The sequence below is a fragment of the Mus caroli genome, chromosome 1, assembly GCF_900094665.2.
Source record: "Mus caroli chromosome 1, CAROLI_EIJ_v1.1, whole genome shotgun sequence".
Taxonomy (NCBI): domain Eukaryota; kingdom Metazoa; phylum Chordata; class Mammalia; order Rodentia; family Muridae; genus Mus; species Mus caroli.
This window is the reverse complement of record NC_034570.1, coordinates 152,668,539-152,686,253: the sequence shown is the minus strand read 5'-3', so window position 1 is coordinate 152,686,253 and position 17,715 is coordinate 152,668,539. Positions and strand designations below refer to the sequence as shown.

The window sequence follows — 17,715 nt, the reverse complement described above, 5'->3', positions numbered from 1 at the left end:
ATGATAATGCCTAGCACATAGCTTCTCAACAAATGTCTATTAAATTAACCAAGATATAGATAACATAGCATCTATTATACAGAACATGTCATGTAATTAGACACACAATGCATCCATGCTTCTATTAGTTCTTACAAAGATACTTGGCATGGAAGATCCTTTGAACAGAACCTTCTGGAATGAAGAGATGAGCTGCTACTCCTTTTTATTGGTTACAATGGATGTTTCATCTATAACTTTTGTCTCTCTCATATGTTTACCAATTTGAGCTCTAAAGATCACCTAAGTAGAAAGTAGTTCAACTCAAGAGATGTATGAGGAAGGCATCAAAGGTACAGAGAAGAGAGAATCATCTATGCAGTCCGTGCTAACTGGGAAAGACACAGAGGGAAGGAAATGGGAGTGGTCACCGTGAGGGTGGGTAGAGGCTTGTCAGATGGTGAGCCTAGGGGGAGGAGTAAAGAGTGCACGCAAAGGTCCGACAGAATAAAAGGGCTAGCCTTGGCGCTCCTGACCACAGAACATCAGCACCACCTGATCGACAACAAATTACTCATTATACAAAATACAGGTCACCATGGAAATGCTTGTTTGGTTTTGTTTTTTGGTTTTGTTGGTTTGGTTTTTTCCTGGACCCAGTTCCACTCCCATTATATTGAGAGCTAGTGAGTTCTCCCCATCACAAAAGTTACTAAATAGCCAGGCTTTCTGGAGACCCAGTCTTACTCAACCCTTTGCAGCAAGCTTACCAGCGAGTGTAGCCAAGCTTGTGCTTTCAGTGTGACAAGGTCACCCTCACCCTGGTCTCATTGATGCTTAGCAGTGAAGTAGGTACAACAGAGCCCAATTGCATGTGACTCGAAGGGGCCATGGGTCTGATATTCCTCATCTGGACACATGTTAGGCAGCATAGCTATGTATAAAGCTATATAAAAACATCTCTCTATATGAAGCTATATAATGTAAGATCCCTTGGTGCCCCCAGGATGTCTTTGGTAGCCATTGGAGCAGTGGCATAGGAATCTATTTTTTCCAGGTGATATGAACTTAACAGAAATTTAAGCTCAGGCAGCTGGCTTTAACAAGAGGTTGACATGATCTTAAGTAATAGCAGCATCAAGAATCATTATTTTTTTTAAAGGCTGGTTTTATGGATAGCCATTGACTAAAACTACATATCTCATAACACTTCCAGTCCTGTTCATTCTTTAACAGTGTCTCACACAGACATTTTCTACAAGCTCCAGGCTCCAAGAACTCTCATCTAACTCTCTCTCTAGGTGTTTAGGAGTGAAAAATTAACCTAGACTGTCCATATTGTCTTGGGATTGGTTTTTCTTTATTCTGTTTTGTACCGTTGGCTTCTTGACCTGTAGGACACTGGCCAGGAGACGTACACTGCTTCTTTACTGGTGGTTCTCCATCACGCCCATTCTCTAGAAGCTGTTAATGTGTCATCTTTTGTATTTACGTAATACTCCCTGTTACTATTTACTCGTGAATGCAAATGGAAGGTGACATAAAAAGCTATTCTCAAACCTAACAAACGTGGAACGGAAGGGACCAGGCAAGCACAGCCTGCGCTGCCCTTTTTCCTAACATGTGATAAAACATGGCTGGCATGAGCCCACAGCCACTCTGCACTTATTCCTCAGATTCTAAAAATGCTCAGCTTAAGCAGGCCATTACAGCCACCTTTTATGACCTAATAAATGAGGCAGACTGCAAATAATTGTGGTTCTTTCTCTGCTTTCTTCACCAGTGCCTTTATTCCTTTCTAATGTCTTTTGTTGCTCTGGGCTAAATGAAGCTCGGATTGCGACAACAATTTTTTTTATGATATTGTAATATTGGCTAATTTGCCTGCTATTGGTTATGCCCAAGCAGACACATGACCTGTGGCTGTTTGGCTTGTCCTCCTATGGGGAAATAACTTAATGAAGCTAATAAGCTATATTAAAATAAAATAAACAAATTCACATGGCACCCAGCAGCACAACCACATGCAGTGTGGTTGTTGTTTGTTAGCCTGAGACACCAGCTCCACATCCCCAACTGCCTACTGGGCTTCTTTGCTAAGAAAGCCTTCTGTTGATTCTCCTTTAACCCCTCTGAAACCGCAGCCATCAATAGTTCTCCCTGTTAAAGCCCTGTCTTCCATGTGGAGTTCCCGGGATGGACCACTTTATCACATCCTCAACTTCTGTCTTTAACGAAAACCGTGCCTGGTGACAGTTTTAGAAGCAGGCAGTGTCAAGGAAGCAAACAGATATGGCGTGAGACAAATGGCTTGAGTTCTGAGGCCAAATTTCTTGTTCATACTTGAGCTCTCAAGGATCACAACCACAGCTGAGCAACCGCAAGCTCTGCCAGAGGCCAGAACTCAACCAGGACATCTGGGAATGGTAGAGAATGCCTGTGTCCTGCAGGCACAGCTTGCTCAATTTCTCCTTTATAAGTCACCAATCAAACCAGCCAGCTTCCCTCCTTTTGAGAAGAGGAAACAATGAAGACTAAAGGAAAGGCCCAGAAGGTCAGGTTCCCACCCATTAGCTACTCCCAGCTTTTCTATTTTTATCTTGGTACCTTCTCAGGACGTGAGATTAGCATTTGAGTTTGGGGAAGAATATTTGGATATTAAGCATTTTCTATTGTGAGAATTTCTAGCAGTTAAACTGAGAAACCTACCTACATCTCAACCCCCAGTTACAAACTAGACCCACACCCCCAGGTCTTCAGTGATGACTACAATTAATGCTGGCATGGGCAGACACCATGGAAATGGAAGCCTAGGCAGCCTGGAGCCAGCAGTGACTCAGCTGATGTTGCAGCTCCACTTAGAGTAAATGTGATTTGTGAAGGTTTCCTATTTAAAAGCCTTTTCCACAAATTTGATTTTTTTAAATTTTATTTAAGATGTCTTATTATTTATATATTTATTCATCTTCTTTTGCTTTTATTTTTTTGCTTATGTCAAGGAAAAAGATATAGTACTAGTTATATATCAAACCAACTTACACCAAAGAAATTTGTCTCAAAGACAAAGAATCACGATGCTTTTAGATAATGGCACTCAGGTGGCCTTGTTCCAGAACTGTGAAAGTGACCTTTCTGGGTGATATGGAGAGACAAGGAAAACGTGTTTAAAGGGGAAAGAGGCCAAGGTAACTCCGACTTCTACGATTACTGCACTCTGCCATTTATGACTAGAAGCTGTTCACTGAGCACTGATGCTGTGCTACTGTCCCAGCAACAAGACAAACATCCTCCACTTCCCGGAAACGAGTTATATAATGAGGGACATTAACAGCCAAGAACAGTCATTTAATTACAACTGTTAATTACAGCTTGTACAAGGATCCATAACAGAGAGGCCTCTCCATTCTGAGAATCTAGGGACAGTTAAAATTAACGTTAGAAGAATATGTGGAAACAAACCATTACCCTGGGCACTGATGACCTACAAGCCACACAGAGGTTGTTTATTGTCTTAGTCCTAATACCATAAGAATCCATTGAAAGTGCAAAACAGTAGGGGTGGATCAAGTGCAGAAGTTGAGGTTTTTTGCTATGCTTCAGATAAGGCATGTCACGCTGGACTAAACGGAGAAGAGGAACTGTTGTGGGTGATAAAGGGATTCCTAGGGTGAGGTAGGGGACAGGCACATGAAGAATGATGCCTAGGCATTCAGCACAGATATCTAGGAACATTTATTAAAGAATGAACCTTGGAGAGAGAAGAAAGCTAAAGGACATCAAGATTTTTGAACAGGACACATCAAGAAGGCAGCTATAGCTATGAGGAATCTGGCACTTGGTAGTGATGTACTAAGTGCTGATACCAAGGCACACAAGCGGCCATGTTACAGAACTGTACAAGCACCTGTATGTGCACGAGCCTGTATATGGTATCAGGGGTTCCTTTCCTGGGATTCAAAGAGCACTCTCTTGGGAGAAATGATAGTTGGTAGCTTTGGGGGCAGCAAAGGCAGGCTGATCTCTGTGAGTACAAAGCCAGCTTGGTCTATATAATAAGCTACAAGCTAGCTGGGGCTACATAGTGAAATACTCTCTCAAAAATCAAATCATATCTCCATTTAAAATGTCCTTAGGAAAATACCCACTATTGCTGCAGGCAATTTTGGGTTTATCAGTTGTGTCGAAGCTTCTTGAATCTCAGCCAGCAGGAAAGACAAAGGCAAGTCTAGAACCAGAGGCTTCTTCCCTCTCATGTCCCCTCACCCTTTCCCATGCCTCTGTCCCTCCACATGTCTGAGAACTAGTGCATAAAAGAAGCTTTCCTAATACATACACACAGACACATGTGCATACACACACATATGTGGGAAGGGGTGGAAAGACATTAAACTCTGAGGCAAGAACTGCTTTGAATAAGTTTTTCCAATTCATACTCTAGGTTTACTCTCATGATTTTATTATTTTAATTTATGTATAGTTCTTAGAAACTGTGTCCATAATTGACATAATTGATGCTTATAAATTTCCTATCATAAAAGTAGACATGGCATCTCTGAATCCTCGGTTGAGCTGTATGTCTCATTTCTAATTTTACTTTCCACTCTTTTACATCCCAGTGTTGTTTCCTTGCCTGATTCATCCAGGACAGACTCCTAAGATTTCCCAGGACATATTTGGTATTCATTATTAATTCCTGATTTTATAAAGCCCTATATTCTTCTTGTATAGTTTTGTAATCTTCCAACTGGCCAACCTCAAAGCTGACAGTGAAGCCTATTGTTGTTGTTTTTATGGTTTTAAATAACATATCCACAACTATGAACTTTGTTCCTTGATGGACTTTGCATGAAGTGAGTTCCAATCCAGAGTGTAATGTTGGTTAGTGTGTTTACACTAAGTAGTGTGTTAGTAACATTTTGAATTGATATCTCCCACTTTTTTTTTGTTTTAGCTTGTTTTGTTTTTGAGTTATACCTTATTTGATGTGGATTGGTGGTCCTTTTCTTTTGAACTTTTGATCATGATTTCTCATTTAAATGCACTGTTGTTTTCTTACCGTCGGTATGTAAAATGGGGAATAGTGTCTGAAAAGATAAATAATAATTATTATTTTAGCTCATTAAATTTTCATTATTAATAGCAGAGGTTTAATTCTTAATTAGTAGTAATTAAGACCATTGTATCACTGATATAAATGAATGCTACAAAGAGAATGAATAGTGAGAAAACTGAAAATTGTTGGGGGGGGGTGTTCAGTGGATGACATCAGTATAAGAGACAACAGTGAACTTCAGGGATGGACAGAGTATCGTGCGAGGAAAAAGGACTCGCACCTGTACATCCTGATGAATAAACAGGCCAGTGCAGATGTAGCCATTCGAGCAAGGAAAGAGTGGGGGAGATAAGAATAAAAGAGAGAGCCCAGACTTTTCTAGTCACAGTGTGAGGACTCTCAGATAGTCACTGTGGCTTCTGTGTGGAGAGTGAATCAGGAAAAATGTAAAGAGTAATAAAGAGCTACTATTGTCACCCATGGAAGAGATGAGCAGCCTGGTGTCTGGGTTCATGGTGGAGAACTGTCAGTGTTGTTTTCTGCCATGTAGCCTCTGGTCACATTGGGGAGAAGAGGGTGGACAGAGAGCAACTGACTAGAGAGATAATTGGGGGAGGGGGGCAGTCTCCAAAAGTTTCAGCTGAAACAGTTGGAGGAAACAGCAAAAGAGATGACAAAATTATTGTCAGTGAGGAAGAAGACAGGATTCTAAAAATGTGAATCACAGGAGTCTTGACAAAATTATCCTTGAAGAGAGAAACAGTGACCAAAATGGCACTGTTGTGGTAAAGTCAGGCAATAGAAATCAAAGGGTTGGCACTTGCTTTGGCATAGATGTAGATGCAGATGATATAGATGGCTAGATGATAGATAGATAGATAGATAGATAGATAGATAGATAGATAGATAGATAGATAGATATAAATCCATGACTTGGATGAGCGCTCTATTACAGAAAAGCAGGATCATTTTACTCATGCCAGTGGGAAAAGGGTCAGGGGCAACCCCAAGGAAGACATGAAAGAAGAAAATGGAGGAAAACATTCAGGGTGTTTGCTGTAAATTTGTTATAAGTAGGGGAGTTCTGGGGAATAGAGGGGACAGAGACTGTGCTTTAAAATGGTTGTCTTTAAGGCATGTGAGCATGTTATACAAGTGGTCAAGGAGTACAAAGAGGAAACTGTTCAGTGGAGATTATAGGGAGAAAGATAGTATGTGGCACTAGGCATGAGGAGAGAAGGCCCACTGAGCACAAGCTGATGGCTTGGCCATTTCATCATCTGAGCTCTCTCAAGAGGCAGACTCTGCAGCTGCGAATGAAAGTGATTGATGAATTTGTTGGAAAGAGTGGTGATCAGTTTTAGCAATAGGTTATATGTTCCTCATAAGGCATGAAGTAAGGCAATCAACTAAGTATTAACAGTGAAAAGTTCCAGGTAAGAAAAGCTAGGAACTGATAATCATCTAGGACATGGAAAAGATTTAGTATAGAATTATGGTGAGATGGCTGCAATTTGATAATTGAAAATACAAGTTTAGAGGGATAACAACAGTACAATTCTGGTTTGTCACTTGTTCATTTAGCACCACGAATGCAGCAGTTAAAGGAAAATATTGTTTGTTTGATGTTTTATTAGAAAAACGATTAGAAAGGGAAGATGAGAGAGGGAGTTGAGGTCTACCAAGACTGGTGTATCAGGTGTGTGCAGAAACATGGTTATAAAGGGAGCAATGATCACAGAAGCTTCTAGAATCAGTCATCAGCAAAAGCCCACAGTGAGTTCTCCAGGTTTTATTTTATTTAAATTTTTTTCAAGGCAAGGTGTCTCTATGTAGCCCTAGCTGTCCTGGGAATTACTCTGTAGACCAGGCTGGCCTTAAACCCAGAGATCTGCCTGCCTCTTCCCGCTAAATGGCAGATTAATGGCATGTACCACCATTTCCCAGCCTGAGTTGTTCAGATTTTTCAAAAGGGAAACAAAATTGAATTTCTCACTGGTGATTTCATTGGTATATAAATGTACTGTTATGTAAATACGTGCCTAAGTGATAAGCTCTGGATTCGGTGAGAAACCATGTTCCAAAAAAAGAAGTGGAGGTAGGTGAATAGAGGAAGACACATGATGTGAACCTCTGGTCTCCACAGACAGCATGAGCAAGTATACACACAAACACAAACACACACACACATACACACACAAACACACACACATACACACACACACACAAAGAGAGGGAGGGGAGGAAGGAACAGTGCAGACTAGATTGTTAAGCGATGTTCATGGCCCTAGCCATATTCTGTCTATTGTATATTACTGAGTTTATCAAACCTGTATTAAGTATACTGTCAAGAAAAATGGCAAAAAAAAATGCATTGAACGCCTTCATTGCATATGTATGCTATTTCATAAAGGAGTTTGTGACAGTTACTCGAATCTCACGTGCAGAAAACCATATTAAAATGTAACATAGAACCAAAAATGCTACACTGTCTAGGAAATACATTTAAGAAATGTTTGAAGAAACTGACTAAAGAGTTGGCTTGGACACTGAAAGGCTTGGGACACACAGACACAAACACACACAAACACACATACACACACTTTCTTGGCTTCCAAAGTTTGCGAGCTATGCTTATGAAGCCATGAATTCTTTCAGCCACAGTCTCACAGTGTAGCCCAGGCTGGCCTCAAACTCATAATCCTCCTGTCTCCATCTCCCATGTACTGATATTATAGATCTTTGGCTGCCATGCCCAGTCAAGATTTTTAATAATAAATTAAACCTGTCTTAAATTCAGCAGTAAAGTCTACAGTTTATGAAATAATGCCATGTATGTCTTGTAAACTCTTAAGACTAAAAATTAATAAGCACGAGACAATACGGCCCGACTTTGCTAGAAGCCATGAATTGCCAGTTAGTCAGCTAGACAGCATGACTGACCTTTCAGAATCACAGATACTGGAAGGAGTAGTTATGGCTGGCGGCGTAGAGGAAGCTGGGTTCATTCCTCTCTGTCAGGCTGTGCAGTCTGCCTGGGACAAATGTGGTGCTGTGTGTTAAACTCTAGTGTTATGTGGAGACCTTGGGATCCAGCAAAATCCCACTCCTAAAAGCATTTATATTATCAAACACCTCGGAAATTATAAAAAGGAATCTGTTAAGAGATTATTTTGAAATGCTGTTCTTAATTGTTTAATAGCTGGGGTCAGATGATTGAAGAGACATGGAAAAGAAGTAAGGGAATTAAACTTTATATCTTTTAACAGCCAGGAGCTTTCTTCTGACATGTAAGAACATTTTTTTTTCACAGCTAATCAAAACATAAGCTCATCCTGCGGTCTTGTTCACTTCAGCAGAGCACTTAAAAAGCCTTTTACCTAAGGGCTGAGCCTTTCCCTCCCTCGCTTTTCAGCACCCCAACCACTTTCTCAGTTCTTCGAGCTGTGGGACACATAACTTGGTTTCAGAGCAGAGTGATTCAGAAGCTCATATCTGCATGATTGCAGCCGAAATAGACTAAACAAAAAAATGCACTCGGTACAAATTGCTGTGGGTTATCTATACAGCTACAGCATGTGGTGAGAACCTGGAAGCTTCCTGGACAGAATTTATGAGCCTTCCAGTAAATCAGGCCAGCTCAGTGTTTCAGACCTGTGTCCAACTCGCCTTGGCTGTCTAGACACGGCCTAGGACGAGGCTTTAGAACTGGGTAGAGACAAAGCTGCCAAAGCCACCAGAAGCCTTTGACCTTCTTCTAATATTTCAACCAGATAATTATTTTCCCTCTCAAGAATTTGGCTGTCCTTTAAGGGGGAAAAAAATAAGATTTTCCGTGTGAAGAACCCCTGAAAGAAAATACCCTGGAGAAAGGTCAGTGTGGTGGAGCCAAAGCTGGATTCCTCAGAGCCTCACAGAGAATGTGGAAAGTCTGTGCGGACTGTGCGTCTCCTGCCTTCCAACTGGCCAAGGGCTCTCCAGACAACAGTCTCCAGCTTTGCCCACCCCACACCTTTGCATCTCAAAGGAGCCTTGGCTGAGTGCTGGAAAGAGCTCCAAATGGAAGCCTACTTAGTAAAGTTGAAGAAACAGTAGGGGCTTCATTAGATCCTTTAAAAGCAATGTATTGTTTTATTCTCTTTAAATAAACTATCCCCCTTTCTGCCCAGGATCAAAGGTGTAGCCTTTCTAATTTTCCCAGAGTGAACTTTTTTCCTTTGACATGGACAGTTTATTTCCTTGAGCTGCATCCCAGCTTTTCTGAAATTATGCACCCTACTTCTTGTGGCTTATCTTTTCAATGTTTATATTTTGTGTTTTCTATAAAAATCAAGATCTGGTCAAAAATTAAAAAAAAAAAACAACCAAAAACCCTACATGATTTTAAACATGACCCAGTCTGCTCCACTGTGTTTTCATCCATTAATGTATTTCTCCACCCATGCAGCTGCTGTAGAGAGGTCATATGCTGAGGGCTGGGGGAGGTTCTGGGTCTACTGGTTAGCTGGCCTGTGATTCAGGGAAAGTCCCCCAGCTCTCTCTCTGAATCTATTTCCTCATCTATGAAAACAGCTCTTTGACCCAATTTTCAGAGTAGCCTTAGAGATCTAGTGGGATGGCCCCCTCTCATAAGACGGTTAAAGAGAGAGAGGAGGAGAGGGGAGAGGGGAGAGGGGAGAGGGGAGAGGGGAGAGGGGAGAGGGGAGAGAGGGGAGAGGGGAGAGAGGGAGAGAGAGAGAGTGAGAGAGAGAGAGACAGATTTTTTTCTTTGCCTTTGCTCCGTCAATTGCTGTACCTCAGTAGCCAAAAACACCAGAGATGTCTGTCAACTGCTTATAAAACTCATGAACTGAACTGAATTAACTATATATCAATGACCCCTGCATGCTAGCAAGAATAACCTAAAGAAGCCCCTATGGCCTGGCTCACCACTGCATCTGGGAAACAGCGGGTGTTGTGCCCTCTGGAATCTAGACATCTAGCTGTGTTGTAAAGAAATGAGTCCAAGGGAAAATGTTCCAAATGGGGAAATCCTGACAATAAATATTTCCTCAAGATGAATACAAAGTTCCTCCCAAAAACACTGCTTAAATGGTAAAACAAAAAACAACAAAACAAAACACAGAAGTAAAAATAAAGTCAAATGTTTAAAAGACAACAGCTGTACTTAAATAATCTAGGTCAACAGACACTTAGGCAACTCAGCTAATGCTCTGCAGTGAAGAGGCAGCTTTAAAATACTTTAATAAGTCAGAGGGTTTTTTTTTTTATTATTTTATAGTTTTATTTTATGTGTATGGGCCTACATGGATGCCTGTGTATCATTTGCATGCCTGCGCTGACACAGGCCAGAAGATGGCATTAGATCCCCCTAAACCGAAGTTACACACAGTTGTGAGCCGCCTTGTGGGTGATGCAAATCAGCCCGGGTCCTCTGGAAGAGCAGCCCGTGCTCTTAACAGCAGAGCCATCTCTCCAGCCCCTGAGGGGTGATTGTTTTATTACTGAGCATCAAGTATACAACAATAAACTCAAGATGTGCAAACTGGAAGATGATCAATTTTGCCCAGAACTGAGAACTGCTGAAAAACGTCAAAGCCCAAAAGGCAGTTTATGTCTCCACACAAACAAAGGAAATAGTAAAATAAAGGTGTTTTTTTTTTTTTTTTAAAGCCATGTGTATCTCAGCATGACAAACCCAAAAGCAAACATACAGCCATGGCAAGAAATAAACATCAGAGAGACATTCTTACTCATAGGTGATGGTTTACAGCTTGGGATGAAAAATGAAATCCAGTTTACTATTGGGAGTTTTCAACAAATAGGTGTTTTGAAGTAGAAAAAAGTTAGGGAGGAAAAAAAAACAAAGAAAAGGAAATGTGAATGTTGGGTAAATGCAAATAAAAGTGAGAGCCCATCGGGGGTAATATGTAATAAAATGTTGGGATCTGGTTTTTACTGTCAATAATGACTTTAAGACAAAGAGTATCCATAAGGCTAACAAAGAGATGATCAACGTCTTCATTGAAAATAATGTTTAAGGATTTGATGGAGAGTCACTTAGAAATTCACAGAGCTATTTAAAGGTGGTGTTTCGTACCTCCAGGTGTTACTATCTGGAGAATGCATACACACACTAACTTGTTACAGCTTTGGGTATCACATAATCAAATTCATTATTTCCACACATTTTAAAGGCTTTACTTCTAATGTAAATTATTTTCCCATTTCAATTTCTACACTTTTGTGAAAAATCAGTTGATTTTTTTTTATGCCCTGAAGTTAATACTGACCTTTTACACAAAGTGACTCATTTAAGCATAGTGCTGTAGTCTATGTATGTATGTGTATATGTGTGCATGAGCATGCATGTATGGGGGGGAGTCATGTATGTGGGAGCATGTGATTGCCATGGTGTGCATGTGGAGGTCAGAGGATGTTTTTCTGTAGTCGACTCTCTCTTCCTTAGGTCACCAAGCTTGTTAGTAAGTGCCTCTACCCTCTGAGCCGTCTCGCTGGCCTGTAGTGTATGTTTTGTTGTGGTTCTGGATAGTCTAGATCTGAGTAGATTCCAATAGTGCTTACTATTAGCATGTTATTAATTTCTTTCATACTCTGATATCTCATGGTCAGGTTGCAGAAAACATCTGATTTAGATATTTTCTCAGTTTCTTTTACATTTGGAGCTATGGACCCTTTCTTCTTTGCTGGGGGGCGAATCTTGCACACTTCTTTCCCCCATTTCCCAATGTTTGGAATCATGTGTAGTAGCTACTGGGATGATAAAACACCTGTGGATGTGTGTATCCTTTTTGTCATGTTTGACTTGGCTGTTTTATTGATCCTTTTAAACTACATGAATGATCTGCTTTGACTTTCCAATCTTTTAAGATTTCCCTAAAGACACTGACCCTTCCTTCCTTCCTTCCTTCCTTCCTTCCTTCCTTCCTTCCTTCCTTCCTTCCTTTCCTAAGTAGTAAAAACATCTAGGGTTTTCCAGCCCCCTGCAGCTTTTCCACTGCCCCACTGTGGAGATGGGAAGTATTTCGACATCTTATTACCTTCTACATAAGTCATATCCTTGCTTCGTTTGGGATTTAAGGACCATCCTTGATTATATGGTTCATTTGCTTTTTCATCTCATTTTCATTTTCATCTCTGCATTCTCTGAGACAGGATTTCAATGTGCAGCTGTCTTGGAACTCACTCTGTAGACCAGGCTGGCCTAAAACTTGGAGATGCACCTGGCTTTGTCTCCTGAGTGCTGGGATTAAAGTCACATGCCACCATGCCTGGCTTGCACTATTTCCTTTAGAAACTTCTTCTTCTTTCTTCTCTTCTCCCTCTTCTTCCTACCATCATTTGGAAACAAAGAATGTGATTTTTCAAGTCTGTCCAGTCTAGCACTGTGTATGTGTTGTCACCTGAATGGTAACTGATTTTCTATGTAATGGGAAAATATTCTCAAACATTCTAATTGTTATGTATCCCACCTTCCCTTTTCTCCATCTATGTTGCCCTCCCTCTCCCATATGCCAGGTAAATCTTCCTCCCATCTTTCCCTTTTCCCCCTTCAAAGCACCTGTATCCACCCTTCTATTCCTATCTCTAGAGCTCCCCACCCCCACCCCATGGTCCCTTTTTACTTTCCTGGTATCTTCAGTTACTTCAAGTGATCTACTGACATCCAAAGATACAGAGATAGGATCCACAAGAGAAAGTGCGGTGCTTGGCTTTCTACTCTGGGTAACCTCAGTATATTACCTGGCTCTATTCATTGTCTCACAAGTTTCATGTCTTCATTATGTACCAAATTTTCATTATCCATGCATCAGCTGAAGGACATTTAGACTGTTTCCATCACTGGATCTTCAAAACTGCACATTCTAATCCGAAAGAGATCTATCCTTCTTTCTTGCAGTTATCTATTCAACATTTAAACTGTCTATATCACAATTTCAGGAGGTCTGTCCATGTACCTTGTCAAGTCCTTGTTACTCTCCTGGTTTCTGCTTTCCCAAAAGCAGAAAGCATCTTCTTTCTGATTCCTTTTTGTTCTAGTGTTTCATCACACTGATAGAAATCCTGTGACAGAAATTGGACTGTTAGGTGTTGCTGTGACAGACCTGACCATGTTGTTTTGGGAAGGATTTGTGGAAGGACTTTGCAACTTTGGGCTAGAAAATCATTGAGTTTCCAAGCCTGGTCAGCTGTTGTTCAAACCTGGCCTGGAAAACCAGAGGGTGGTGCTGAAAGGAATGCAAATAAATGATAGATGCCTGGTCTGGGAAGGTTTAGAGAGAGGCAAAGTCTCCACTGGGGGTGTTTGATATTTAAATTGAGAATATGTGGTTCTGGTCAGCTGGGGCTGAAGAATCAGGATTTTGTATTAGTGGGAAATTTCAATGAGGATCCTGTATAGCACACTTCTAAAATTGTGGAACATTAAACCAAGAACACTAATATGAACTGACAGTATATCTATACATATGATACATTAAATATTTTAAAATCATGATTTTGTATTGTCAGTCATATGACTATAAAATTTAATGTAGAATATTTTATCAAATAATATTGTATTTTATCTTATTCATGTTATATTAAATTTTTTCATTATAAAAATACTTTCTTTTTGAGAGAAACAATAATATAAAAAAAAAAAAAAGAGTGCTTTACTGGGGACATTAATGTTGGTTATCCGGAGCTGAGAAATTAGTAGTGATTAAAAGGAGACCAGCATCACTGAGGTGAAATCTTCTAGAGCTGTTTCCTTAGGGTCAGCACATAGATGCTGTGCTCAAGAGGCAGCCAAGACTGTACCTTGTGCTGACAGCTGAACTTTGTAGTGTCCGTCTCTCAGGCGATACTGGTTTGAAGGCATGAGTGAGTCTTGGGGAGCAACTGAGGCTTGCCATTGTGAGAGGCCAAGGCAAGGCAATGAGCAAAGAAGTCTTGGGAGCCGCTGAAGCCCTGGATTGAAAGGATCATGCAGAGAGTTGAAGATTGGCATTGTGAAGAGAGCCCAGAAGAGACTTCTGGTGAAAGTGGAAGTGCAGCCCAATTGCAGCAGGAGACCCCAGCACTCCGGGACTAAGACAGCGTTAGAAAGGAAAGATGAGTGAATTTTGGCTGTATCAAAAATGTTCAGAATGGAAAACTATAAGAAACAAGATCACCTATAAGTAGTGGAACCTGGATGGTTATCCTTATTTTCATTCTTTTGTCTAGTTCCAAAATTTCACATACTGGAATTGATTACATATTATGTGTTGTTTTGTTATCCAGAAGAAAATATAAAATATTGTCCTAGTTATAAAGCTACAACAAGAGGCATCTTGCCTGTCATCACAAGTGATCATGCTTTTTTTTTTTTTCCCCTACACCCTGAGGAGCATCTGTCCTCTGAATTCAGCAAGTTGTAGACATTGTTTCTTTGGGTTTTTTTTTTTTCATGTTTTTTAGATTTATAGGAACATTACTGTACATTTCCAAGATTTCTAAGCTATTTAGTCAACTAGATTTGCACAAGAGCTTACGAAAACTTGCCATTGTCTGGTGATTTGCACAAGTGCTTTCTCCAGAGCACTGCCTACCAGCATACATAGCCAGCGTCTCTGGTGTGTCTTTGGTCTTTGTGAATCTGGGAATTGAACACAGGGTCTTTCTCATGCTGGGTCAGTGTCCTACCTCTACACGCTTGGGCCAAGAAAAAGGTTTCATTTTTATTTAAAAATTTGATGTTCTCTTTCTATAGGCTCTTTAGTTTTTAAATCTCATCCCTGTTAACTGTGAGATATTCACTGTATGATTTATTTAAAAAGAATCCTGTGAGAAGCACACAGCAGAGCTCATTTGTTATTTTAAAATACAGCAAGTCATCTGTGCTTGCATCTAGTGGTTTTCAGAGAGCTACCCTTCTGAACTGCCACCCGTGTCTGCAACGATCTGAGATCATTTTGAATTTGGCTCTTAGCTAAATGCATATTTGGTTCTTTTCTTTTTTTTTTTTTTAACTCTAGGAATGTATACAAAGACTATCGCTTCCTGGAGCTGGCCTGTGATTCCCAGGAAGACGTGGACAGCTGGAAGGCGTCTCTGCTCAGAGCTGGGGTCTACCCAGATAAATCTGTAGTAAGTCGGATATGTTTCTTATTGGAAAGAAATCACTGCATGCTATGCTGAAGAAGATGCACCAGTTTCTGTATGTCAGTAAAACAAGTATTCTCTGTGACTTAATTTGTCCCCTTTAAAAAGATGTTCCATTGCTCTTTTCACATACAGACTTTTGTGCTATTTCCTCAATCAGATTTCTTCAAAAGCTAATGAGTATACTTGCTACAGAAAACTATCTCATTTCTTAGTCACCATATGTTCTCTTAGACCGAGAGAAGTATTTTAATTTTATTTAAAAAGTTGGTGTCCTCTATATAGTATCCCACAGCTGGTAGAGTACAAGTATACCAGCAATAATCATAATAACATTTTATATTTATATTTACATTTTAGAGCATACTTATTTCTCTAAAAGCTTTCTTTTACCATGTCAGTATTACTTGTATCCCTGGTTATGTCTGGTTCAGACTCTGGATAATGTCACTATGAGTGTGAAGAACAGAAAAAATACACAGCTCTCCCACTTATCTTTATTAATATACTTCAAGTGTCTGGGAGACACTTCTCTCCTCCAAGTTAATAAACAGAACTTGTCTTCATGTTCTTCACAAAATGTAATGTTGCACAGGCGCCTTTGAAATTAGACCTCAGAAGTCCCTCCACTGCCTTTGCTCACACCAACCAATATAGTGTGCCAGCCTTCAACATTCTCTCTGTGTGTCTCTTTGTATCTCTCTCTATCTCTTTGTCTCTATCTCTCTGTCTCTTTGTCTCTATCTCTCTCTGTCTATGTATCTCTGTCTCTCCTTCTCCCATCCCCAGGCCACTCCCTCTGTCTCTTTTTCTGTGTCTCTCTGTCTCTGTCTCTCTGTCTGTGTATCTCTGTCTCTCCCTCTCCTTTCTGCAGGCCAATCCTCTCTCTGTCTTCCTTCCTTTCTCCCTCCTGCCCTCCCTACCCACATGCTGCTCTCTAAATCTTGCCACGATCCATGCCTGTTCTTAGACCTATCCTGCTAAGATTGCTCCCTGAGGATCTGTTATAGCATGACCCTCCCAGTTCCTACTTGGCTCTATGTTTCTAGGGCTGATCATGCACAGTGGGAGTTCTCCTATGCTCCAAGTAGGGCACAAGTCTTTCCAAGTCTGGCATATGGATGCAAAGAGGGACACTTAAAACGCTCAGCATGTGGGGGAGCTTCACATCCTAGGGGCATACTGGAACTTAATGACGTTCCAGGCGCAGAATCAAGATTTGTACAAAAAGGTGTTCCCCTCCTATCTTAGCTCAAACTTAGACATTCCCCCTTGATTCCATACCTCTCTAGTTAGTACCTAAAGCAATGACTCTTTCAAACAAGCTCTGTGCCCTCAAAGGGGAAATTAAATCTGACAATTTCTTGTTGACAAGGTACATAGGTGTATCTTTGAAATTTTCTGTTGTCTGTCCTTTCAGTGTGTACATATTCCCATAGGCAGATCCTTCCCTCAAGACTTTATATCAACAGTTCTCAAAATTCTGAGTGACACTTGTCTAGACTACAAATCATTATACTTTTATACACACTATTTATAGAATGTTTACTTACATAAATATTTTGTATTAAAGTGCATTTGTACTTAATTCTTTTTTTAATTAGATGCACCAAAGGTTCCAAGCCCATGATTTTCATCATCCTAAGCATCAGGAAGAGAGTTGAACCATAAGGTCATTGTATGGGTGCATAGGTCATCGTATGGGTGCATAGCTGGCCATTATTGTACAGCATTGTTTAAGTGGGTGCTAAGTTCTGTTTGAAGTAAGTGAGCTACCATGCACCTGCAGCTCTAACTATTTGTGAGGCTGATGCCAGAAAATGACAAATCTACATTCTGCCCCGAGCTACTGGACAAGCTCAAGGACCATCTGGGTAACTGAGTGAGATCCTGTCTCAACAATGTTAACATGGAAGACAGGGTTGGGGACAATCAAGTTCACAGAAAAGCCAGTAAGAGAGAGGAGCTTTACTTTAGAAAAGTCAGGCAGCTTTAGTTTACTTTAGCTCGACTTTAGAAAAGAATGAGGCTTCTTTATGCAGGCTCCTTGGAGAAGAGGCAAGAGTAAGTGCTGTGGAGAGAATTCTTGGCAGAGGCAGAGCAAATGCCAAGCCAACCACATCGCCACAGAGGAGCACCGAGGTGGGAGCGTGTGCTTAGGCACTCTGAAGAAAGCACACAGTAGCCTCTGGCTCACAAGAGGATGCTCGGGGACCAGACGATATAGCCCTAAAGTAATGGTGAACAGCTTGGTTGTCACTCTTAAGATGAGAAGCCGTGAGAGGGTATCAGTCCCAATGATGGCACAGCATATGACAATAAGGACATATCTGTAAGAGACTGGTGGGGCTGGGTGTGATGAGAAGCAGGGCATGCTATTCAAGCACAGGCACTAAATGTCAAACCACCTCTGTATAAATTTCACAAACTCATAAACCTTGAGTTTTGGAGAGTAGCTGGCCTATTTATCTTCCCCAAGCTTCATTTCTAAAACGAAGCTGGAGAAATCCGGCCTCCGTAGGGCCACAAGCCTC

At 40.8% G+C, this 17,715-nt stretch overlaps 1 protein-coding gene across 6 annotated transcripts in view; it reads left to right on the top strand.

The window, feature by feature from the left end:
- Window positions 1-17,715, top strand: part of Dnm3 (dynamin 3) — a 462,213-nt gene that overhangs the window by 354,551 nt on the left and 89,947 nt on the right. For all 6 annotated transcript variants that reach the window (XM_029478106.1, XM_029478097.1, XM_029478095.1 and 3 more), the window contains one exon: window positions 15,055-15,166. In XM_029478106.1, coding sequence (XP_029333966.1) covers window positions 15,055-15,166 — 112 coding nt within the window. The remainder of the gene's footprint in view (window positions 1-15,054; window positions 15,167-17,715) is intronic.